Here is a 24,324-nt window from a genome sequence, read left to right on the forward strand (position 1 = left end):
ACTTTTTGGTTGAGCTCCCAAAGTTAGCTGAAATTTATTTTGTTTTTGAAGGGGAGCAGAATATGCCACCTCCAAATGTGCCCATTTGGCACATGCATTACTTTGAGCTGAAGGCAATCAAGACCCAGCAGACTCAATAAAAACTTTTACTACTCCCTTAACCGCCTAAAAGAATTTAGATAGGAGGCCTGGCCCAGAAAGAGAGCTATTACCAGAGATAACTTTTTATATGAAAGACTTACCTGCATGGTAGGGCAAACATCTGATTACTAAACATCTGCTCTTCTCATCTTCCTGAACTGCCCTTCTCCCCTTTGAAGCCCCAGGCCCTATCCCATTCCTTAGCTCAGACTGACATACAAGCCTCAATTGCCTGACTGTCTTTGGGTCTCATATTTTTATGGGATTCCTGTATGCACAAAATTAAATTTTTCTCTTGTTAATCTGCCTTATGTCAATTTAATTATTAGATCAGCCAAAGAACCTAGAAGGGTAGATGGAAAATTTTTCTGCTCTAAGAGTAAGGTTCCCAGGACTTTTTGGTTATCTGACTGAATTTGTAAGGATTTTTGTTTTCCTTACTGTTGGTTTGCTAAAGTGTTGATTTGCTACTAACCATTTTGTTTGTCAATTGGATACACTGTTGTGTATCTGTAAGAACTTTTCTATGTTTATGTATGAGAAACAGGCTTTCAGAGAGATCTACCTCCCCATTCTGGCCTGCTGGCTTTTAGGGTTAGCTCTCAAGGGTTCAACGTTAGTTTTTTTGTTGTTTTTTAAAAAATTTTTAAATTTATTTTTTTATACAGCAGGTTCTTTTTTAAAAAAAATTAATTAATTAATTAATTTTATTTTTGGCTGTGTTGGGTCTTTGTTTCTGTGCGAGGGCTTTCTCTAGTTGCGGCGAGTGGGGACCACTCTTCATCGCGGTGCGCGGGCCTCTCACTGTGTGGCCTCTCTTGTTGCAGGGCACAGGTTCCAGACGCACAGGCTCAGTAGTTGTGGTTCACGGGCCCAGTTGCTCCGTGACATGCAGGATCCTCCCAAACCAGGGCTTGAACCCACATCCCCCGCATTGGCAGGCAGATTCTCAACCACTGCGCCACCAGGGAAGCCCCAGCAGGTTCTTATTAGTTATCAATTTTATACACATCAGTGTATACATGTCAATCCCAATCGCCCAATTCATCCCACCCCCACCCGCCGCCGCTTTCCCCCCTTGGTGTCCCTATGTTTGTTCTCTACATCTGTGTCTCAAATTCTGCCCTGCAAACCAGTTCATCTGTACCATTCTTCCAGGTTCCACATACGTGCGTTAATATACGATATTTGTTTTTCTCTTTCTGACTTACTTCACTCTGTATGACAGTCTCTAGATCCATCCACGTCTCAACAAATGACCCAATTTTGTTCCTTTTTATGGCTGAGTAATACTCCATTGTATATATGTACCACATCTTCTTTATCCATTCGTCTGTCCATGGGCATTTAGGTTGCTTCCATGACCTGGCTACTGTAAATAGTGCTGTAATGAACATTGGGGTGCATGTGTCTTTTTGAATTATGGTTTTCTCTGGGTACATGTCCAGTAGTGGGATTGCCGGGTCATATGGTAATTCTATTTTTAGTCTTTTAAGGAATCTCCATACTGTTCTCCATAGTGGCTGTATCAATTTATATTCCCACCAACAGTGCAAGAGGGTTCCCTTTTCTCCACACCCACTCCAGCATTTGTTGTTAGTAGATTTTCTGATGATGCTCATTCTAACTGGTGTGAGGTGATACCTCATTGTAGTTTTGATTTGCATTTCTCTAATAATTAGTGATGTTGAGCAGCTTTTCATGTGCTTCTTGGCCATTTGTATGTCTTCTTGGGAGAAATGTCTATTTAGGTCTTCTGCCCATTTTTGGATTGGGTTGTTTGTTTTTTTAATATTGAGCTGCATGAGTTGTTTATATATTTTGGAGCTTAATCCTTTGTCCGTTGATTCGTTTGCAAATATTTTCTCCCATTCTGAGGGTTGCCTTTTCGTCTTGTTTATGGTTTCCTTTGCTGTGCAAAAGCTTTTAAGTTTCATTAGGTCCCATTTGTTTATTTTTGTTTTTATTTCCATTACTCTAGGAGGTGGATCAAAAAAGATCTTGCTGTGATTTATTTCAAAGAGTGTTCTTCCTATGTTTTCCTCGAAGAGTTTTATAGTGTCCGGTCTTACATTTAGGTCTCTAATCCATTTTGAGTTTCTTTTTGTGTATGGTGTTAGGGAGTGTTCTAATTTCATTCTTTTACCTGTAGCTGTCCAGTTTTCCCAGCACCACTTATTGAAGAGACTGTCTTTTCTCCATTGTATATCCTTGCCTCCTTTGTCATAGATTAGTTGACCATAGGTGCGTGGGTTTATCTCTGGGCTTTCTAGCTTGTTCCATTGATCTATGTTTCTGCTTTTGTGCCAGTACCATATTGTCTTGATTAGTGTAGCTTTCTCGTATAGTCTGAAGTCAGGGAGTCTGATTCCTCCAGCTCCGTTTTCAACCTCAGTTTTAAGGACTTTAGACATATATAAGTGATATTTCCCCTGTTGACTGGCTTTTAGCTAATGAATTCATGGATTCATCTAATAATAAACTTGTACTTCTCCTGGCATAAGTTGGCTTCTGTTTTACCTCTCTTGCATTTATTTTTCTAGAAAACATAGTTTCATCAAGGAAAATTTGGAATTGCAGTGGTCATTTTGGAGTACTTTTGACATGACAATTATTCACTTGAAAGCACTTTTAGAACAAAGGGTGAATACAATTCGGAATATTCAATGATTATCACTTTTATTGTTATGCACTGCTTCAAAATGAAATTTCAATAAAAATACAAAATATTTAAAAGTTTGTTAAACCCTGGATTGAGGAAATTCTCTGTCTTATTTGTCTTAAAGAGAAATCACTTAGTTATTTTAAGAGACCTCCCTCTTTGTTTCTGTTCTTCAGAGATTTAATCCTATGGTCTTGATGGTATTGTCAAAGGGCCTAAGACTGGTTGTAATAACTTACTTTCTCTCTTTTTAATGTATTGAAATGGGTTTGTCTGCATCTAAGACTTTTCTCCTCTTTGCAAAGGGAAGGTATTAGAATTTTATAGGTCAGTAACTATTACCATATCCATTGCAAACAGCTTCCTTATACATCCTTACTTTCTCCTTCTTTTGGAAAACATAATTAATTGATCAAAAATCAATTTTGATCATTATGGACACACCTTAGAAATACCCAGATAGTCCAGACAAACAGACCTAACACAAATAAAGGTGAGAAAAGTCAGATTATAAACTCTAATGGAGAATAGTCTTATTCTAAATGGCTTTTAATTAAACTCTGAAAAAAGTTTTAATTGAGAGTTAAATTAATTGCCTTGGTTGCTTGGATGTAAGAAAGAAAAAGGAACATACAGAGCTTTTAAACATAATCTAAGGAGTCTTTAAGAATTTGGTTTATAAATACAGAGGTTTACAAATTGTATTAGAAAAAATTCATATTCTATTTCTATTATCATGATTCTGGACATGTTAGACTGATTTAATAATTTTAGTTTAAAAACTGTCCTGTGTTTTTTTCCTAACTTTACCACCATGTAAGAAAGTTATACTAGTATAATATTCTAGTTATGTAAGCCTTGGGTCTCTTTGCTTTTTTTTGTTCTATTCTTAAAGACTCTTATTTTTAAAAATTTTTTTAAAATTAATTTTTATTGGAGTATAGTTGATTTACAACCTTGTGTTAGTTTCTGCTGTACAGCAAAGTAAATCAGTTATACATACACATATATAAAAAATCTTAATAGGTTTTTTTTTTTTTTCTTGGCCGTGCCACACGACTTGTGGGATCCTAGTTCCCTGACCAGGGATCAAACCTGGGCCCCTGGAAGTGGAAGTGTGGAGTCCTAACCACTGGAATGCCAGGGAATTCCCTATTTTCTTATTAAAAAAATCCTAATTTGAACCTTTTAAATTGTGTGCATCTAAATATGGGGATGATGATATGGAATGTCTCTGTGAAAAGAGACTGATGAGGTTCAAGACACGCTACCCCAAAGTATGGCATTTGGCATAGTGAATATTTTAAGCTGAAGGAATTTGAGAAATAGTACATGCAGGAAGGACTTTGACTTCCCCCTGAAGCACGTCAAAAAACCCTTATGTTAGAGGTGCCCTCCCTATGCCCAGAGGAAAGGAGCATCCTTATCTCTGAAGGTGAAGGGACAGAGAGGAATCTGAAGGAACAGGCCTTGCTAAGTCTCCCCCAGTTTACTACACTTTCCTCATGACTTCTGTCCTTTCATATTTCTCCATGACTTTCCATTCTTCATCAAAACTAATAAAAAAAAATGCTCAGGTTTAACTGATTCTTCAGGTCTTCATTTTTTTTAAATGAAGGCTCTCGTGTTACATAAAACTTACATTAAATTAATGCTGTGCTTTTCTCTTATTAATCTGTCTTTTGTTACAGAGGTAATAAAATTCAGAGCTTGAGAAATCAGAAAGGCAGAGGAAAAAATATTTTTCCTCCCTTACAAGATGAATTCTTATAATGCTTCTATTAAATCATGACTTTATAAGAAATTAAATTTTAATTGCCAGATCCTTAGTTAACTCTAAGATCTTAAACTAATATTAATTTGATTGACTGATAAATAATCTTGGATATGTGGGCACTATAATGTTTAATATACCAGTGCTTGACGTAGAGAATGGACTTGAGGACATGGGGAGGGGGAGGGGTAAGCTAGGAAGAAGTGAGAGTGGCATGGACATATATACACTACCAAATGTAAACTAGACAGCTAGTGGGAAGCAGCCGCATAGCACAGTGAGATCAGCTCTGTGCTTTGTGTCCACCTAGAGGGGTGGGATAGGGAGGGTGGAGGGAGGCGCAAGAGGGAGGAGATATGGGGATATATGTATATGTATAACTAATTCACTTTGTTATACAGCAGAAACTAACACACCATTGTAAAGTAATTATACTCCAATAAAGATGTTAAAAAAAAATATACCAGTGTTTTTATTAAGTACATCATTAACAGGTTAAAGTAACCATCATTAACAGGGTAGAAAGGATATATGAAGATAGAGGAATGCTTGTGCAAGGTAATGATTATGTTTTATTTATTAGGAAAAAACAGAACAATATTTTTCTTAAAGTAAAAATTACTGATTGTGCCAAAATATAAAGGAAGACAGTAAAAAATAAATTTAGGAGTATTAGTCAGTAAAGTATAGAAGGTCTGAAGGGAAATGATTTATTGCTTGGCAGTAATAACTACAAATAATGAATATACAGGAAGAATAATATGTATTAAAAACATTGACAAAGTTGGCTACATGACGTGGGCTTATTCATAAGGAAAAAAGGCGTATGGATCTTTTATTGTAAATTGTTACTAGAATTTGGGTTTTCTTTTTGTTAAAAATGGCTAAGTTATTTTGTGTCCAGATAACAAAGGTCCCTTTTTTTTTTTTTAATTATTTTTTATTTATGGCTGTGTTGGGTCTTCGTTTCTGTGTGAGGGCTTTCTCTAGTTGCGGCAAGTGGGGGTCACTCTTCATCGCGGTGCGCGGGCCTCTCACTATCGCGGCCTCTCTTGTTGCGGAGCACAGGCTCCAGACGCGCAGGCTCAGTAATTGTGGCTCACGGGCCTAGCTGCTCCGTGGCATGTGGGATCTTCCCAGACCAGGGCTCGAACCCGTGTCCCCTGCATTGGCAGGCAGATTCTCAACCACTGCGCCACCAGGGAAGCCCCAAAGGTCCCTTTTTATAACCAAAAAGATTCTGTTAACTCTCTGGTTTGTGGCACATTCTTAAATCATTTTAATCAAAAGCTTCTAAAAATAATGGTTACTTATTGTTGATTAAAAATATTGTCTGTAAATATTTATTGTCTTTATTTATGACATTAATATCTTGTTTCTTCTGACAACTCTTCTTGGTTTTGCCTTTCCCAAATTTGGAATAAATCTGTTGTCTTTTATACATTTTAAGCAATTTTTGAGTTTACTGGATGGCTACTACATAATACAAAGATTTGCTCCTTTCTTCTTGTAAAGGGAACAATGATAAAATATTTGACATATTTTCATGTACAGGTTTGGAAGTCTAGAATCATGGCTTTGAAGTACCTTGCAAACTTTGGTAATATATTTGTCCTAATGTTTGTCTGTATGGCAGTGGCCGAATATGTAAACTCTAGAGCCTTAAATGTTGCTGCACATTTGCTGTAAGCTATATGGTTCAACAAATTATCATGAAATAAAGAGTACACAAAGGCATGGTGCATGTAGAGATCAAAAAAACTACCTCAGAAAACCTAATACACAATCATAGCCCATCAAAAAGTGGTACCAATCTGGATTGATCACATCTCAAAGATAATGAGCTAATTTAGGCTGAAAGTAACCAGAAGTGGGGGCACTGAGAAATGAAATTGAAATCAGAACTTGCAAAAGTGTGCTATGACTTTTAATACAGATAAATTGTGCCAAACCATAATACAGGGCACAAACTGTCTTAGCTGAAATTGTTTTTTAACACCAGCTCATTCAGAACCACATGTTCTAAGACCATGAACAAAGTGATTTAATAGTAACTCCACATAGATTCATATGTTCCAAAGATAAGGCTACTGACTGTCCAGTTCCAGCAACTTGCCTAGATTACAAATTCTAATGAGTCATACCCAGGGCTCTGGTGGTCTTTGTACGGGGGTTTTGACATTTCTGTTGCTCAGGAGCACACATCTACTGAAAATGATCTTTCTCAAACACCAATCTTATGGCTTTCTTCTCCTCAACTATACTCAGCACTGTCTCCCAGTCTGCCAATCCATGGTCATTTTTTACATTGTTAAAAACTATACTGGGGCTTCCCTGGTGGCACAGTGGTTGAGAATCTGCCTGCTAACGCAGGGGACACAGGTTCGAGCCCTGGTCTGGGAAGATTCCACATGCTGAGGAGCAACTAGGCCCGTGAGCCACAACTACTGAGCCTGCGCATCTGGAGCCTGTGCTCCGCAACAAGAGAGGCCACAATAGTGAGAGGCCCGCGCACCGCGATGAAGAGTGGCCCCCGCTTGCCGCAACTGGAGAAAGCCCTCGCACAGAAGCACAGAAACGAAGACCCAACACAGCCAAAAATAAATAAATAAATAAATAAATTAATTAATTAAAGTTAACGGGTTATTTAAAAAAAAAAAACTATACTGAAGGCTCAAGACTCACCTCCTTTAAGAAACCTTATAAAGGAAGAAAATTCTGACGCATGCTACAACATGGTTGAAACTTGAGGATATTTTGCTAAGTGAAATAAGGCAGACACAAAAAGACAAATTCTATATGATGACACTCATATGAGGTACTGAGAGTAACCAAATTCATATAGATAGAAAGTAGAATGGTGGTTGCCACGGGCTGTGGGAGGGAGGAAATGGGGAGCTGTGTTTAAAATTTCAGTTTTGCAAGATAAAAACTGTTCTGGAGATTGGTTGCACAACAATGTGAATGTACTTAAAACTACTGAAGTATACACTTAAAAATAGTTAAGATGATAAATTTTTTGTTATGTGTATTCTATTGTAATTAAAAATGAAAAAAAAATTAAATGTCACTGATGACCTTGGCAATAACAGTTTCAGGGAATAGTGATGCCTTTAAAAAAGAGGCAAGTCAGGAAGGAAGTATTCCACTCTTTATGGTAGGAAGGGAAAGATGGTGAGTGAGATTAGGTAATGGTGGAACATCAGGTGGAAATATCCAGAGGAAGTTGTAAATGAAGGCTTGAAATTACAAAAGAGGTTAAGTTTAGGGCTACAGATATGGGAAGTTGCCTGCATATATTTGAAATGAGAAGAAAACTCTAAGGGAGAATTTAGAGGGAGTGGAAGACACAGCAGAGAACAGCATCCTAGGGGAATATTCCAATTAGGGAATGGGATCAAGATAAGGAACGATGAGGAAAAAAAGTAGTAGTTGGCAGGGCATCAAGAGAGAACAATCATGGAACACCAGGAAAGAGACAGCTTCAAGGTGGTGGGTGAGGAATGACACTGATGTCAAATGATATAGACAGGTTAAGGAAGATAAATATCAGAGCAGGTTTTAGAGGTTAGGAGATGATTAGTATACTCAGGAAAGCAGTTTCTGTACTAATGGGGGGCAATAATGAGATTCGGGAGTTTGAGGAGAAAGTGCAGAGTGAGGAAGGAAAGGCAGCATGTGCAGACCTCTCTTTCAACAAAGCTGGTAGTGGATAGGAGGTGAATATGCAGTAGCTCAAGGAGGCAAGAAGGTGTTTAAATATAGGTTCTCTTCTGATAGCAGTAATCTTTGTCTATTTGGATGTGGAAGGAGGAGGAGCCACTAGAGAGAAAATAATCAGAGAACACAGAAGACATAGGAAGTAATTTAGAAATCAAAGTTCCGAGGAAGGTGAGAAAAAGTGGGTCTAAAGGTAGAAGTAGAGGAATTGTTCTTAGAAAGAAGTACCTTTTCCTTTTAGATTGGAAGAAAGGAGGATAGCTAAAGGAATGGGGAAATTTTCGAGGTAATGAGATGGGAAGAAGAGGGAGATCTCATCTAGTTCAGTTTGACAAATAGATTTATTTTTTACCTTCACTTTTTTCCCATAAAGGTGGTTAGGTCATCTGCCAAGAGTACAAAGTAGGGCTGCTACTGAGGTTTAAAGAGGGTATAGAGTGTATGAATGAACTATCATATTGGAACTGGAAGAATGTACTAGAAAATCAACGAGACAGTTACATCAGAATTACTGAACAACTTTAAGTGCCAGGTTGCCATTAAATGGCAGTAATTTGTAGTTGTTCAGGTAATCATAGTTCTATGAATTTTTTCAGTAATGTTTTTCTGCTTGGGAACAAAAATGGAGAAGGTGGAGAATGGAGTCGTTCACTGTGGGTATTACCACAGTAAGCAAAGGAATAGATTAAAGGAGTGAAGCTATCTGAAGTGTTAGTGAGGGCAACTTTAAAGTGGTGAGTCATAGTCCTTAATCTGGACAAGAAGTATAGGGTGGCTAGAAGAAAGTAATGGACTATCTAACCTGATAGGCTTCAGAGATTGCCATTAAAAAGCTGGGGAAATGAAATTTAAGGAAGTGGGAAGCATTGTGGAATAGTGGACAAAAGTCATTATAGCCAGAAGATTTAGGTGTGAAACCAGGCTTCATCACTTACACAACATATATAATGTTGGGTAAGTTGCTTTGTTTTTGAGCTTCAATTTTCTCTTATGTAAAAAGAAGGATAATTATATTAACCTCATAGTGTTGCTTTAATCATAAAGCACATAGCGGTACTGGTCATAGTAGACACTCAACTTCTTATTCCTTCTCTTATTAGTGGGGACAAAGATCTTAAAGATTCTACTTTTATAATAACAGCTGCTTGTGGCAGCTCCCAAAGAACAGTACATGGAAATTTTAGACAGACTTTATATATCTAAAGTTTAAACTTGTTTGTACAGACATCTGTTATTGAGAGTGGCCAAGAGATTTACAAAAGATAGAATAAAATAAGCAGAGGCATAGTGGAGATAAATACACTTAGCTCTGTGTATGTGTATGTGTGTGTGAGTGAGAGAGAGAGAGAGGAAGGGAGAGAGGGAGAGACAGGGGAGGAGGGGGTAGAAAGAATGAGAATGAATAGAAATGAATGAATGAGTTATGGAATATGGCAGAAGGTTACTGAAACTAGAAGAAAACTTACCATCTATGGAAGGAATATTTATTGCTAGTACTTTGGGTAACTAGATAACAAGCATACAATCTTGACTTCCTGAAGCTAATGGCAGCTGGCTGACTGATGTCCAGTTTAAAGACCTGTAAGTCACCATCTACAGTTTCAAGGGAAACAATATATTTTATGGAATGGAGTTCATCTTGACTTTTCACTTTCTCTTATCTTCTACCTTGAATTCACTGGCAAATCCTGTTTGTTGATTTTACCTTCAAAATGTATCCTGGATCTGACTACTTCTCACCATCTCCACTACCATTCTGGTCCAAATCTCCTGCTGGAGTATTGCATATCCTTTTCTTTTTAAAATTTTTAAATTTATTTTAATTTTTAATTTTAATTTTATTTTTGTGTGTGTGTGTGTGTGTGTGTGTCAGGCAATTTTATCAGCATTGGTAATACAGTAGTGAACAAACAATACAAGCTTCAAAGAGGTACAGACAGTAACCACTGCATATCCTTTTAACTGGCCTCCCGGCTTTTCACTTTTTCTCTCCCATACGCCAAGCCATACATATAGAAGCCAGAGTGATCATTTAAAAATTTAAGACATTTTATGTTCCATGCTATGTTTCGCTTCCTCAGAACTGTCCATTTAGAATAAAATGATCTTGTTTCTGTTACTTCTCCAACCTCATCTCCTTTTACTTTTCTCCTTTCCCTCTATACTTCAGCCACATTGGCCTCCTTGCTGTTCCTCAAACTTGATAAGCATGTACTCCAGGGCTTTAGTGTTTGTTGTCCCCTCTGCTTGGAACACAGTTCCGCTCACGTGGCATAGACCCTCCATGCCTTCAGATTTCCACTCTAATTTCCCCTCAACAGTGTGGCCTGATTAGCCTTTGTGAAACAGAGGACTCTACCTGTCTACCAGTCAGGTCCGGGATGAGAAAACCAAAACTCCTCTAGGTATTTAAAATGGAGGGGGTGGGAGAAGAGAGGATTTAATGCATGGGATTGGTTACAAATGTGTTGGCAGAGTTGGAGAAACAAAAGAAGAAACATGTATTACTAAAGATCAGTAACTGCAGTCACCATCGTCCCCAAGGCTGTTGGAGGAAAGTGATGTTACTGAGTTGAGGAGATATACTCCTGCTACCTTCTTTCCACCTTCTAATACCATGTTAATGCATCTCAATGGCAAAACCTAACTGGACCACAGCTGGAAAGAGAATCTGGGAAACTGTTTTCAGGCTTCCAGCTTTATTGTATAGGGGAGAGAACAAAAGGGCTGATGTGGAATAAGTTTCAATAGATAATACCTGGCATATACCTCTTCTGCTAGCATTCTTTATTATCTTACTCGGCTTTTTAAAAATTCATATCATTTACCACTATATGTTTGTTTATTGACTACCTGCCCCACCGCCCCCATCAGAATATAAATTCTGTAAGAGCAGGGGCTTTGTCTGTCCTGCTTGCTGCTGCATCTCCAGCAGTCAGAACACTGCCTGACATCAGTATGGTAGCATACTAAAAGGGGAGGGGTTGTGACAGAAGACTGCCTCAGTGGAAAGGAGTATTTATCACTGACATTGTTTAGAATTGCCAGTGCATGGTGATAATAAAGAACAGAATGACTTGTAGTTAGTTTTATTACTGTTTTCGAATTTTCTGCAGACAGTGCATTCTTTTAATGTGAGGGTAAAGCCTTAATAAAACCCTTTCTCCATCTCTAAGGACAAATTTGAACTTGGGTTAACTTTCTAGCTCAGTTCCTCTGGAAATCTGATAAAGAAAAATGTCAGCTTGTTAGTAGACAACACTTCTTATGGTAAAATGGTCTCTGATTAGTAACTTGCATATGGAATGGAAGAAATTACAAATGAACTATAAATCCCTAGTGGAAAGCCAAGCTTTGGGCTTCCACGAATGTGGTGACACTTGAAGCTGGGCATTTCCCTTGTAGGGACTCTGGAAGTTGCCTAAGATTGTTATAAGAAATACTGATTCCTATGTAGGACATGGTGCTTCTAAGTTGCTGGCTCCCATTCTCTCCTAGTAGAATTCTTGTTCCCTTGCACCTAAATGTCACTTGAAGAACAAAGAGAACAGCTGTTGGATGGCTGTGGGAACTGCTAAGATGACTGGTCCCACTGAAGAAAGCATGATGCTCCCCTGCTGGATGCTGAGTTTCCTGTTCAATATCTTTCTAAGTAAACTGGTTCAAGGTACAGTATATTCATATCTTGTTAAGTCTGATGTTTAGTTAAGAGAACCTCTGGTGAGCATTCCAGCGTGTAACAGATGCTTAATAAGTATATATTGAACAAATGCATGAGGTTGGAAATGTACGACCACAATTAAGTAATTATTGAATGGTATTACCTAAATTTTAACCTGCATAGTTTGTGGAAATCAACAAGTGTCTACAACAGCTGGTCTGTGTTAGTTATTGTTTACAACTCTAGCTTCCCAATTCTAAAAGAATTCCTTCATCCTGAATAAGATCATGCAGTCACAAAATACAGAGCAGGCTTTAAATACAGTATACATAGACATCTTGTATGGCATTCTTTGGGTTGGCTAAGGCTACTGTTCTGCTTACCAATATACCACACTGGATTCAAGAGGTGGCGTATGTGAAGCCATACATATCAGGGGAAATCAGAACTAATACTTAAGGGGAGCTTGTGCTGTGACTGAAAAATTATAGACTTGTCACATTCATAGACAAACGTAATTTCTTTTGGACTCTCTGAAATAAATGAATACTTTTTTTTCCTTATTATTTTCTGGCTATCTGAGGATCTCAAGCCTCAGGAGAGATACTATGCATTATTTATCATTTATCTCTCTCTCTCTCTCTCTCTCTCTCTCTATTTATTTATTTATTTATGGCTGTGTTGGGCCTTCGTTTCTGTGCGAGGGCTTTCTCTAGTTGCAGCAAGTGGGGGCCACTCTTCATCGTGGTGCGCGGGCCTCTCACTATCACGGCCTCTCTTGTTGCGGAGCACAGGCTCCAGACGTGCAGGCTCAGCAATTGTGGCTCACGGGCCTAGCTGCTCCGCGGCATGTGGGATTTTCCCAGACCAGGGCTCAAACCCGTGTCCCCTGCATTGGCAGGCAGATTCTCAACCACTGCGCCACCAGGGAAGCCCTATTTATCACTTTTATCTCTAGTTTCCAGTATAGGGTCTGGCATAGAGGTATTCAACAAACATTTGTTGAACTAAACTATATGGTGATAGAGAGTCACAACAATAGCTAACTTTGGATGGGAGTAGGGAGGAATGTCAAACTACATGAAAACCATGTTAAGTACAGCAGGCCAGAAAACGTAGGGGAATCTGTCAAAGCTTCTCTAAGGACAATAAAATCTATGGGGGCAGGGAACTAGGACTACAAAATCTTCTTTAGATTCTACCATGTATGTACCACCTCTATTCTCACCCTGTCACTTTTCCCTACTACTAGTAAATAGTTTTAATAAAGGGTATAAAAGATAGCTTAAAAAATACTACCAAAGTACTCTGGGGGATAACTGAGAATATTAATCCAGACCTACAAAGTCATTAGGAAGAACACAATAAATGTAGCTTAAACAAAGTTGCCTAATAACTAGTTGTCTATTTGTTTGCTCATTCTACTTAGCTTTCCTAAACCCCATGAAGTCACTTAGATGCACAAGCATATAAATAAATCTCAAATAAGAATAGATCATTAAGTCAACCAGTTTAACAGAAATTTCTTTCTCATGCTAAACATAGTGTCAGTTCGTCCTAGGGATATTAGAATCATCACTTTGTAGATCAATTAAAAAGAATGTTTATTTTGGGTCAGTCAATAGTTTTTGGGAATGACTAGTACACCTATACTGGGAAGTAAGCAAATCTAGAATTCTGATTTACCTCTCCATTAGCAAAACAAAACATTCTTTTCTTTTGCCCTTTCCAAAAGAACTATAAGGGTAATAGACCCTTGAAAACGTCCATCTCCAAGACTCTAGGAAATTAAAAATAATGGTAGCAAATGGCTTATTTTCAGAACAAAGTTAGAGGTTAAAAGAGAAAAAAATGAAATCCTGTTAATCTGTTTAAAAATAGTATAAGATCTAAAGGAATTACTTTAAAAAATCTCAGTAGTTTGATCCTGCTTTTAGGCTTTGAATTTCCAGCAGATTCACTTTTCAATATTCCCAGTTTGACCTTAGCGCTTCCAATTGGAGTTTTGTATAACCTAAGCAAACAGGGGACAGGAAGTTTTTCAAAAGTTCTCATAAAAAGACTGACTAAATTCCCCTTCCTAAATCAGGGCTGAAATGACATTTTGACACATTCTGAATAGCATGCTACTAGAGATGCTATCTTTAGAGGAAAAAAACCCCCCTGATTTTCAAATCCTTCCTGGTGATTAAAGATCACCTGGAATGTTTAGCAAGAAAAGGGGCTAGCCATGGTGTCCCAGTTCATTGAATTATTTCCCACACAGAGGTGGTCCATCATCTCTGCAGCAGGGTATGCACAATTGATTGTCCCAACAGACTAAGTACTGGGTTTGCACAGTTGAATATCTACAGCTAGCAGTCAACATTCTTTGTTTATATGTACTGAGTGTGTGGAAGGCCATTGGTTGTAATATTTCATTTTAGTAAATGGAAGGGAACATTTCTTAATATGTAATTTCTAGTTCTTCCTTTTCATTTTCTGTACTTGAACTATCCTGAGGCCAATTTATTATTTCCTTGTTATAGAAATGTGGTAAGATCTATAATCCTTAATGTTCTATTTATAACACAGAACACAGAATGTCAGAAATGCTTTCATCTGAAAGCCCCACTACCCACGACCTTTCCCCTGCTGTCACACCCCCCCCCCCTTTTTTTTCCTTACCTCATTCCCTGTTGACATGACTGCAACCACTGGAAACTTATTAACTTCAACCTCTGTGACACCTACAGTTGCCAGAAGACCAATCTCTGACGGGCCCATGTGGGTTCCTTTGGCCAAAACGCATTCCCCTCTTTTAATGTCATGGCCAATGGGTCTGAAAGTCAAAGCAGAACCATAAACAGTAAGACTAAGAACAATATTTTCTCAACTCAGAGGAAACTTTAGTGTTAAAGAAGGAGGACACTCAAGGGGGAAAAAGTCAAGAGATGAGGCAGGACCAGAATACTAAAACGAAGAGATTCTAAAAACTCTATGCTTTTTTAATTAAAAAAATTAAATCACATAACAGAAGACAGAAATAGATTTGTATCTATTGCTGTTAAACAGGAATATGTTACTTCATGTTTGAAAATTATTTTATAAATTGTTTTGTATCACATTACAGTCCAAAACACCAATTGCAATCTTCCTTTGATGTAAGGCAAGCATTTACATGAAAATATCTAATGCCATGTCCATAGCTTGTTAGCTTTGTGGTTAGGAGAATAATGCTAATGAGGTTACAGTCATGGAGATAATTTCCATTTAGACCACTTAGGTTGGTCCAGTTCTGTGGCTGTAGAGGTCCATTCACCTTGGCCTGCTGCCATAGGAACTGGAGAAGTGTAGCTTTGTTACAAAATGTTGAGCAAATTAGCATTAATAGAATCAGGGCAAACATATTCAATTGTAAGAAAAATCATTTGACATATATACACTACTTATGGTAAGACAGTAGTCTCATCTTTGTATATAAACAGTAATACATTATTCCATTATTATTGGCAGTCAATAGAGGAGGGGCTTTCAGCTAATTATATAAATACTCAACTCTGAAAGTATCTGTGTTAATATCAAATTCTGGATTACCAAGGGGTAGGGATGGGTAATTCTGGATTATCTAGGAGGAGGATTAACTGTGGATTATGTAGGCTCATGACTTTGCCTCCTTCTCATGTTGCTTTTGAATATTTCATTTGCCTTTACCAACTTTACAAAAAAGTAGGGAGGGCAGACATGGGATATAGAATTCAGAAAATTAATTTTGCTACTTGTTAAAAGCCCTGAAAGCTAATGGTTAACTGACTGAGCTGTGAATTTATAATAGCCATGCTCTCCTGAGTTCATGATCATGGCAGAAATAAAAGTTGGCTATACATTCTATATGTTATGAACTTACCTGATATCTTGGCCTGGCCGAGCTTGCACCAGAATTCGTACTTCAAGCTCCTCAGTGCCCTATAATAAGAGCAAATCATGTAATTTCAAACAGAACAATCTAACTGAATTTTGATCAATAGAATTTAGCTACTCAGATGCTTTCATCATCAGATAGGCCCAGAATATATAAAAATAGAGAGGAACAGAAAAGCCTTTGCTAAACTCTTTGAACATGATGAATTTCTACCACAGGTTCCTGAAAAATCAGGTTTGATGTCAAGGAATGAATGAATAAATAAACAAACAAACATTTTCACTGATTCTCATGCTTTTAAAAAATGTACCAATTCAAATACTGACTCTTACTTTGTAAGCAGCATTCTTAAGGGAAAAAAAAAAAAAAAGATGGCTACCCTAATAGATACAGTGAATGTGCGTGGAGATAACCTGTCTCTTCTAAATCATGGGTTCAATACTATGCCAAGGTTCCTTGCATATATACCTGCAGGTATTTCTGAAATACCTGCAGAAATTTCAGTGAAGGACTTATAGTTTATCTGGTAGTAGATTTCTATAAATTAATGGTGACCATCATTTTTACATTTATGGACTGTGAATAACATTGTGACACTGGAACTGTGTCTTGTCATCTGTCAGAGTCTGTGAAGGCATGTGTTCTGGATTTCAATGCTCTGCTGGCTTCACTGATGCCAATAAATCTGTTGCACAGTTTTAACAGCAGGGCAATGTGATCTGTGTGCCAAGAGTTGAATTTTATAAGCCTTACTTGTGGGAAGGTGATTAAAGAGAAAATCCCCAAATCAAGAAAAGAGGGTGTGTCTCAGCATGGCCAAATTTTACTATATACCCAGCCGAGGGGAATATATATTTGTTATTAATTCTAACTTTAAAAATATAAGATATCTTAAACTTCTTCTCAAAACAAGTAAGATAGCCAGTCATTAAAACCTCAGTTGAAATTATTCTTTTATTAGTGACTGATCCTCTGGTTTCAATAATTGCCACTAGTTTCAGTGAGATAAAGGCCTACTTAGAACAGAGTCCTTTATTTTAGGCAATAGAGGGGGAACTGACATAAATTTAATGTTTCCAGACTGTAATTTGGCGGCACAGATTTTCCTGAATTATAGAAAACCAGAGCTGAAAGGGTCATTTGGTTTAAATGCTTGGCTTAGTGAAATATTCAAGAACTTGCCCAAGTGTTCTTTGTTAAATTCTTCTCTATTAAAATCTCCTTCACACTTTATCAGAAGCTAGTCCTGATGAACAAGTTTCTCAGCTAGATGGTAAGTCAACAGTTAATATCTCTGCTCTTCTATCTTGAGGTAGTTTCTTTCCTTGCTTGCATGTGAAATTTCTTGGCTCAAATGTGGCTCAAATTCTGCTGTAATCACAGTAATGATCATAAAAACATCTCCTATAACAAAAGGTTTTCAAGCCTAAGGCAGTTCCTTATTTACTATACACTACAATGTAAGGTTCTAACATAACCAAAAAAATTGGGCTAATCTCATAAACATTGCAGAAAATAGGCATGACTTATAATACTGCCATAGGAATGGAGCCATAAGACCTGGTAATGACATACATCATCAGATTCCCTGATCAGTTCAGTATCTTCCACTTGTACTACTGCATCAGCACCACAGGGGATTGGAGCACCTGTTGTAACCCGCATGACTTGTCCTGGCATTACTGTCTGAGTCGGCTAGAAAAACAAACATGCAAGAAAGAGTCGATTTACTTTACTGCTGCAAAGGAAAAGTCTGCAGGAGATGTGACAGTTTTTGAAACAAACCATAAAAGGAAAATCTTACAGTCTTATTCATTTTGGGAAAATGTTATAAAAGTCACAAACAGATATATTTACACCAAAGAGGCTTTCATTTGACTTAAGTAATGACTTAATTAGATGTCTTTCTTGGTGCCCTGCTTTCCTTTTGAAGAACTATCACTTATATTTGCCACTACTGTCTCTCACTCAATGGGAATTTTCTTAATATATGTAAAGTGATTTGACAGTCTTTAAAAAAATACCATGCAATATGATTTTATGAATGACAATTATGAAAAACCAGCATGTTGATCATTTACTGAAGTTCTGATGTTTGAGAACTATAGTATTTTATTAACCAATGTTTTAGTTAAATAAAGGCAAGCCAGAAAAATTATTTTAATTATTGCTCTTGAAAATCTTTATAAAATATACTAGTTCACCTTACAACTAATAATAAAAGTCTAACAAATGTAATTAAATCATTTAAAAATGATTCCAGTGTCTGTAATGATTTGGGTTAAATATTATATTCAAGATTTTTATTGTCTGAGCTCTCATATGAATGGTATGGGAGACTGACTACAGGACCTACCCTGCACACTTCCTCCCAGCACAGGAAAAATCATATTTCTGTCAGCTCCATCTAATAGGTTTGATCTGGCCTCAGAAGAGTCACTTGTCATGGGCCATGATTTAGGTCAGATTTGGGAAAAGGAATGCTTTAGATTTCCCCAAAAAGAAAATTCTGAGATAACATTAATTCCCCAATAAAAATGATATCTTTCCAAAGACATCTGCTTCTTAGGTATTTAAAATTTTAGGTTACAACATGTGAATATTCTTAACACTACTGAAGTGTACACTTAAAAATGGTTAAGATGGTACTTTTTATGTTATACATTTTTTACCACATTACAAAAATTAGGGAATGATTAAGGAAAAATACCCTTCCACTAGATGTACAATCAAAGTAAAACTGGAAATTTATTTGTTAGAAAAGCCTTAAAAAGCTTATTTCCATAATGTTATTGCTGTAAACAATACCACCAATAGCTAATATTTATTGAATACTCAATCTATGCTAGGTTCAGTGTTAGGTGCATTATTATATTCCAGAATATAAGCCTTATAAAGACAGAAATTTTCATTTTCTGTTTGCCTCTCTAGATCACATCGTCATTTTCCTGTGCTGTGGCCCAGAAGGCCAACCTCTATGGACTGTTTCAACCAGGTTCCCATCACTCTGGCTTCTGGTTAGGTTCAGCCAACGGGAGGGGCCAACAAGAGATCAGAGGGTAGGAGAGAGAGAGAAGTACAATTTTTATTCCCTTTGCCCTTTCCCTGCTGGGCTGCAGTTTGGTGATGGGTATGTCATTTCTACTACTGATGCCACAGCTCCTATGAGGTGGACCTCTCCCATAGCTATCAATCTCCCAGGTCTAGGTACTACTCTCTCCCTTTGCCCCTTCAGACCTAGAGGTAGTAATGAAATCTCACTGTTGCTAGTACCTGAGTGCTTCACATTCCTTTGTTAGTTTCCCTTAATCCTGTCTATATCTTGGGTAGAGTCATTTCATTAATCTTTAATCACCCTCTTTCCAGACATATTTATTGCTCTATCATCCCAAAGCCTAGAAAGTGTCTGGCACAAAGTTGGTAGTCAATAAATATTTCCAGAATGAATGAATAAGTATGCATGATCTCATTACCACAACAACTACATGAAGCATGTAACCCTTCTTGGCTTACAATTCCAGTGTTCTCACTGATTTTTTCCCACAAGTCACTGGAGAAAGGTTCTTGGGATCAAATCTGGCATTGAACTACATACTTTATATCCCCTTATTATGTTATTTGAATAAAAGACATTTCAGGCTTATTTGGAATTGTTACATTCTAATGCAATTTTCTACCAAGATAATGCATAGAATTTAAAAAAAAAGCTTAGGGCTCAGTGCGTTAATTTTTTTTTTTTTAATTTTTATTTTTGGCTGCATTGCATCTTTGTTGCAGTGCGCGGGCTTCTCATTGCAGTGGCTTCTCTTGTTGTGGAGCATGGGCTCTAGGCACGTAGGCTTCAGTAGTTGCAGCACGCGGGCTCAGTAGTTGTGGCTAGCTGGCTCTAGAGTGCAGGCTCAGTAGTTGTGGGGCGCGGGCTTAGTTGCTCTGCGGCATGTGGGCTCTCCCTGGACCAGGGCTTGAACCCGTGTCCCCTGCATTGGCAGGTGGATTCTTAAGCACTGAGCTACTGGGGAAGTCCTCAATGCATTAATTTTTTTTCAACCGCAGATACTACTTATTATCTGGTGCATCTCTTAATTCACTAAACATGACCATTTTGCAGTGCAGTGATTTTTGATGAAAAGCATTAATGTTTTGATATATGTGTTTTTCAGTAAAGGTGCTAACGTCAAAACTATCTTCTGAGCCTGTGCAATAAAAATATTTAATGTAGGTCTAAAGAAGTCCTTTTTTTCCCCTGAAAGTGCCTTTTTGGCTAAGGCAGAAAGTGATTCCCAAAGTGAGTTTCAGGGTAGTTGCTTCTTAAGCTGAAGTGTGTTAGCCTGGAGCCCTCCCTCAATTTAGTCTGATTCAACGTACCATATTATGTAAATTTACTTTAAGTTTTACTGTGGCTATACCTGTAATTTTCTCTACTTCTTGGCTTAAACCAACTTTAAAGAAGTGTTTCTGTGTGGCTGCTAAATAAAAAATTTGGCTCCTCTCCAAAACCAGTAATTCTAAGTGGTAGGTGAAGGATTCCCACCAGCTCACTTATATTAAATCTAATGTAAAAGATATTACTGGATATATAAAGACATTTATATATCTACTTAGAGTAGACATATAAACTGCAATTGAATTGAATCAACTGGAAAAACTCTAGCAATAAATGAAGTACTTCCTTTAGATTGTTAAGACTACCAACTCTTTTTTTCTTTTTATTGATATAGGTACCTTATATACTTTATATAAAGTAAAAACTATAAAAATCTTGATTTTTCCTTAATAGAGATATTGAGTTGGATTTTTTGAACTTTGTCCAATGATAGCACTTCATAATTACACAACTGAAATTGAAAGTGTCCAATGCTAACCAGTAGGACCAAACTATAAGTGATTTGAGATCAAGTATTTTGGTACACCAATAAACCATGTTGTAAATAACTGTCTCAGTGTATGCAATGGTCCCCTAGTGCTCAAGTGTATTTACTTTCAATAAGTGAGCAATTTGGCTCTTGCAAGATCCCTGAGATTGCTGTAAAGAGTGTATGTGTATGATACATCAGTTATAGATAAAGTACATCACAGGTAACTTGAGGAAAAACCCTGTTTTCTTATATAGTTTTGATCTTTTTTCCCAACAAACTTTTATGAGAACTTACAAGAAGTTGGCAATTTTTTAATTTCACAACTTTTCTTGTGCTCCTTGTTATCAGTTGGAAGTCTTAACTAGTAAATAAAGTTTAAGGGTCCATAAGGCTCTTAACAATCTGCTACCTATGCCTAAGTATTCTAGGCTGTAACTACCACAAACTATTTGCAATTTCCTAATGCCACGCAATTTTTCAAACACCACTGGGTCTTGACTTATACTGTTCTTTCTGCTTGGAATGTTCCTTTTTCATTTCTGTTTCTGTTTTTGTAAAACTCTCTTAGGCCCAGCTCCAATGTCATCTGCCTAGCCCTTCTAGGACAAAATGCTCAACCTCTCTATTGTGCTCCATAGCACATGACTGACAGCATTAGTTTAACACTTAATATACTGTATTATATTTAGTTGTTTATACTCTGGCTCCGCCACTAGATGTAAACTGTTAAGAGTATTAATCATGTATTAATCTATTTTATATTCCTAGAACCTGGCACAGTGCTTCTTGGTACGAACAGTAGGTATGTTTGATAAATGTTGGATAGACTCAGTTGAAGATCAGAGAAGTACTCCTTGAATAATTGATATTTTGGGGCTTTGTTAAAAAAAATGGTTGCTTTGTATGTCCATTGCTGATGGATACACATACCAAGAGGTCAAGTAAGTTATGAGGTCATAATGCAAGTTATTTATAAAAAAGGGACCAAGGTCTAGTTGTTCTTTTTGTCAGGAAAACAGTCCTGAAGAGCAAAACCAGCCTGTGCACAGCATGGACAAGGATCTAATTACTACAGTGCCAGGCTTAGCTTCAGAGACCTGTACACAGTACTCCTCAATGCTTGGATGTAGAGGTGAGGCAGCTAGGGTTACCACCACTGGCACCATCCTTCTCCTATATACTTCCTCAACCCCTCTCTATTTTTAGTACATACGGGAGTACATGCTAAGGCGTGGGATATAGCTTTTGTTCAAACTGCTCTATTTATTTATTTCCTCCTTTATTTTTATATAATCCTTATGAGTGTTTGGTGGTAGCAGAAGAGAAAAGTGCGTTGGTTTTCCCTTTGGCTCTAGTCAATAAGGAAGGTGCTCTTTTAACCAACTTTCAAAACTCACTGGATTAACATATGCTCTCTATTTCCTATTGAACGTAATGATGCCTACAGCACACTTTGTTTGAAACTGTTAGACTCTTCTCTTGTACACCTAAGATTCAACTGAGTTTGCTCCCAAACTTGTTTGTACCAGTTTGTGGCAACAGGTGCTACTGAATTAAGTTATTTAAATAAATATTACATAAACCAATGATATATGAGTGTAAAAGGAGTTATTTTTTTCCTATAAATATTAAGTTAAACCTTTGGAAAAATTCATTTAAAAAAGGCTGCTAAAAAGAACTGATGTCAAATTAGGTATGGGTGAAGCAACTGAAAAAAAAATTATAAAAATGTAATAAAAATCTAGAAGGATTCTATACTTAGATACTTTGCAAAGGCCTTAAATTTTTTTCCACTTTAAAGAAACTAAAACTTGAAATCACATATAATGCCTTTTGGGTATAAGAGAAGTTCAAATAGCAGATACTTATTAAAAGAAAAGCCTTGGCTCTCCATCAAATTACTGACAAATAAATGTTCATTTATTTAAGTTACATTTATATTTATTTTAAAAGTAAAAGATAATTTCCCACTTGTAACTTATTTCCAATTAAATGACCAATTCCTGGTATCCAAAGCATTAATTAGGAGGACTTCTATTGTACTTCCACCATGGCCCATTAGTGCTTCATTTCTATTAAGAAATACCTGTTCTCTGGTTAGCCCCCTGATGAGAAAAATTAATCAAAATGATTAGCTAGAAAGATTAAATAATCTGCTTCTTCTAAATTACCCTTATGTAACACGAGTTGGGGAAAACTCTGCAAAGACCACTTAGAAATTGTAGCTCTATTCAAACATTAATGTTTATACCAGAAGAAAGATTCATCCAATCACAGGGCTGGAAAATGCTTGTGGGGCATGTCATCTGAGACATACCAGTAACACCATGCTGTATATTAATAGATGCAGATGCTTTCAGTTAAGAAATAATTCATTTGGTTCTTTCTCATGGGAACCATCCTTTCATCTCTTTGATAACCTGTCTAATCCTTCTCTAAGATTTCCATTACAACAATGGCAGAAGTCTAGAATTAGAAGCTGAAAGTCCATGAAACTAAAATCTTTAGGGCCTTTCAGGCTTATGAATCTCACCTGTTCACCAGCTTGGGATTCCCCAATGATGAAACGATCTCCTGGGCCATCGGCAGCTGTGAGATGAACAGAACCAAGAACAATCATCAGAATGGACCTATAGCAAAGAATAAGAACCTAGTGTTGGAATTCTAAAACTTGACTCAAATGATCAGATAAGGCTTCAGGAAAGTGGAATACTTTTCTGATCTCCTAGTTTAGAAGAGGGCTTTGTTATTACTAGTTTGATCTTTGGTATCCACAACTCACAAGAAACAATAGAAGTGGTCCAGATTGTGCCTTTTCTTGGTGTCTCTGGTGATAGTTTTCTTGTTGTTCCATAATTTCCACTCTTGCACTTTTTAATAGGAAGTTCTTTTAGCCTATCGTCCTAAATAAATGGGTATGTATGTGTTGTATGTGTGTACACACTCATGGAGACATATATATGAAGCAGCAAGTGAAGTAGGAAGAACATATATTCTTTTCTTCATTTGACACTTGAAGGAAATGAGTTACAGAATGAAGAAACTCAGGTAGAACAGGTTCAGTACCTTTAACAAGTTCTGGTTAGTGGTAGAGGTAGGACTAAAACCCCAGTCCCTGAATTTCCAATACAGTATTTTTTTTTATGATGGATCAAAATGCTGTTTCTAAATCAAAATACACAGGCAGTGCTGCATCACAATTCCCATTGACTGTTTATTTTTAAATTGGAAGAAACACTTTCAGACTTGAGATGGAAAAAACTTCTCATCCAATTTTTTTCTATATACAGTATAGTAATGGCTGGATGAAATAATATTCCTGGAGGTAAATGTATTCAAAAGGGTTTTCTTCACATACAACGTGGATTTCAAACCAATACTATTGGCAAGGCAATGCATACCTAATGAGTTTCATGATCATGACCATTATCTCCTTGTAATCGGCATACAGCAAGGGTTTGGGGGCACATACACAGCAAAGATAACACTATTTATATGAATATTTTAATCATATTTGCAGTCATATTGATAAATAATAAAAAGTATTTTCCCTCTTTTAGAGAGGAGATATAAAATTTATTGTTTCTTGGACTTCCCTGGTGGCACAAT

General features: G+C 37.1%; 1 protein-coding gene across 2 annotated transcripts in view; it reads right to left on the reverse strand.

Moving 5' to 3' along the window:
• Positions 1-24,324, reverse strand: part of GPHN (gephyrin) — a 632,089-nt gene that overhangs the window by 67,856 nt on the left and 539,909 nt on the right. For both annotated transcript variants that reach the window (XM_068543944.1, XM_068543950.1), the window contains 4 exons: positions 23,249-23,304; positions 17,435-17,554; positions 15,845-15,903; positions 14,626-14,779 (listed from right to left, as the gene is read on the reverse strand). In XM_068543944.1, coding sequence (XP_068400045.1) covers positions 14,626-14,779; positions 15,845-15,903; positions 17,435-17,554; positions 23,249-23,304 — 389 coding nt within the window. The remainder of the gene's footprint in view (positions 1-14,625; positions 14,780-15,844; positions 15,904-17,434; positions 17,555-23,248; positions 23,305-24,324) is intronic.

The sequence above is a fragment of the Eschrichtius robustus genome, chromosome 1 (assembly GCF_028021215.1).
Source record: "Eschrichtius robustus isolate mEscRob2 chromosome 1, mEscRob2.pri, whole genome shotgun sequence".
NCBI lineage: Eukaryota > Metazoa > Chordata > Mammalia > Artiodactyla > Eschrichtiidae > Eschrichtius > Eschrichtius robustus.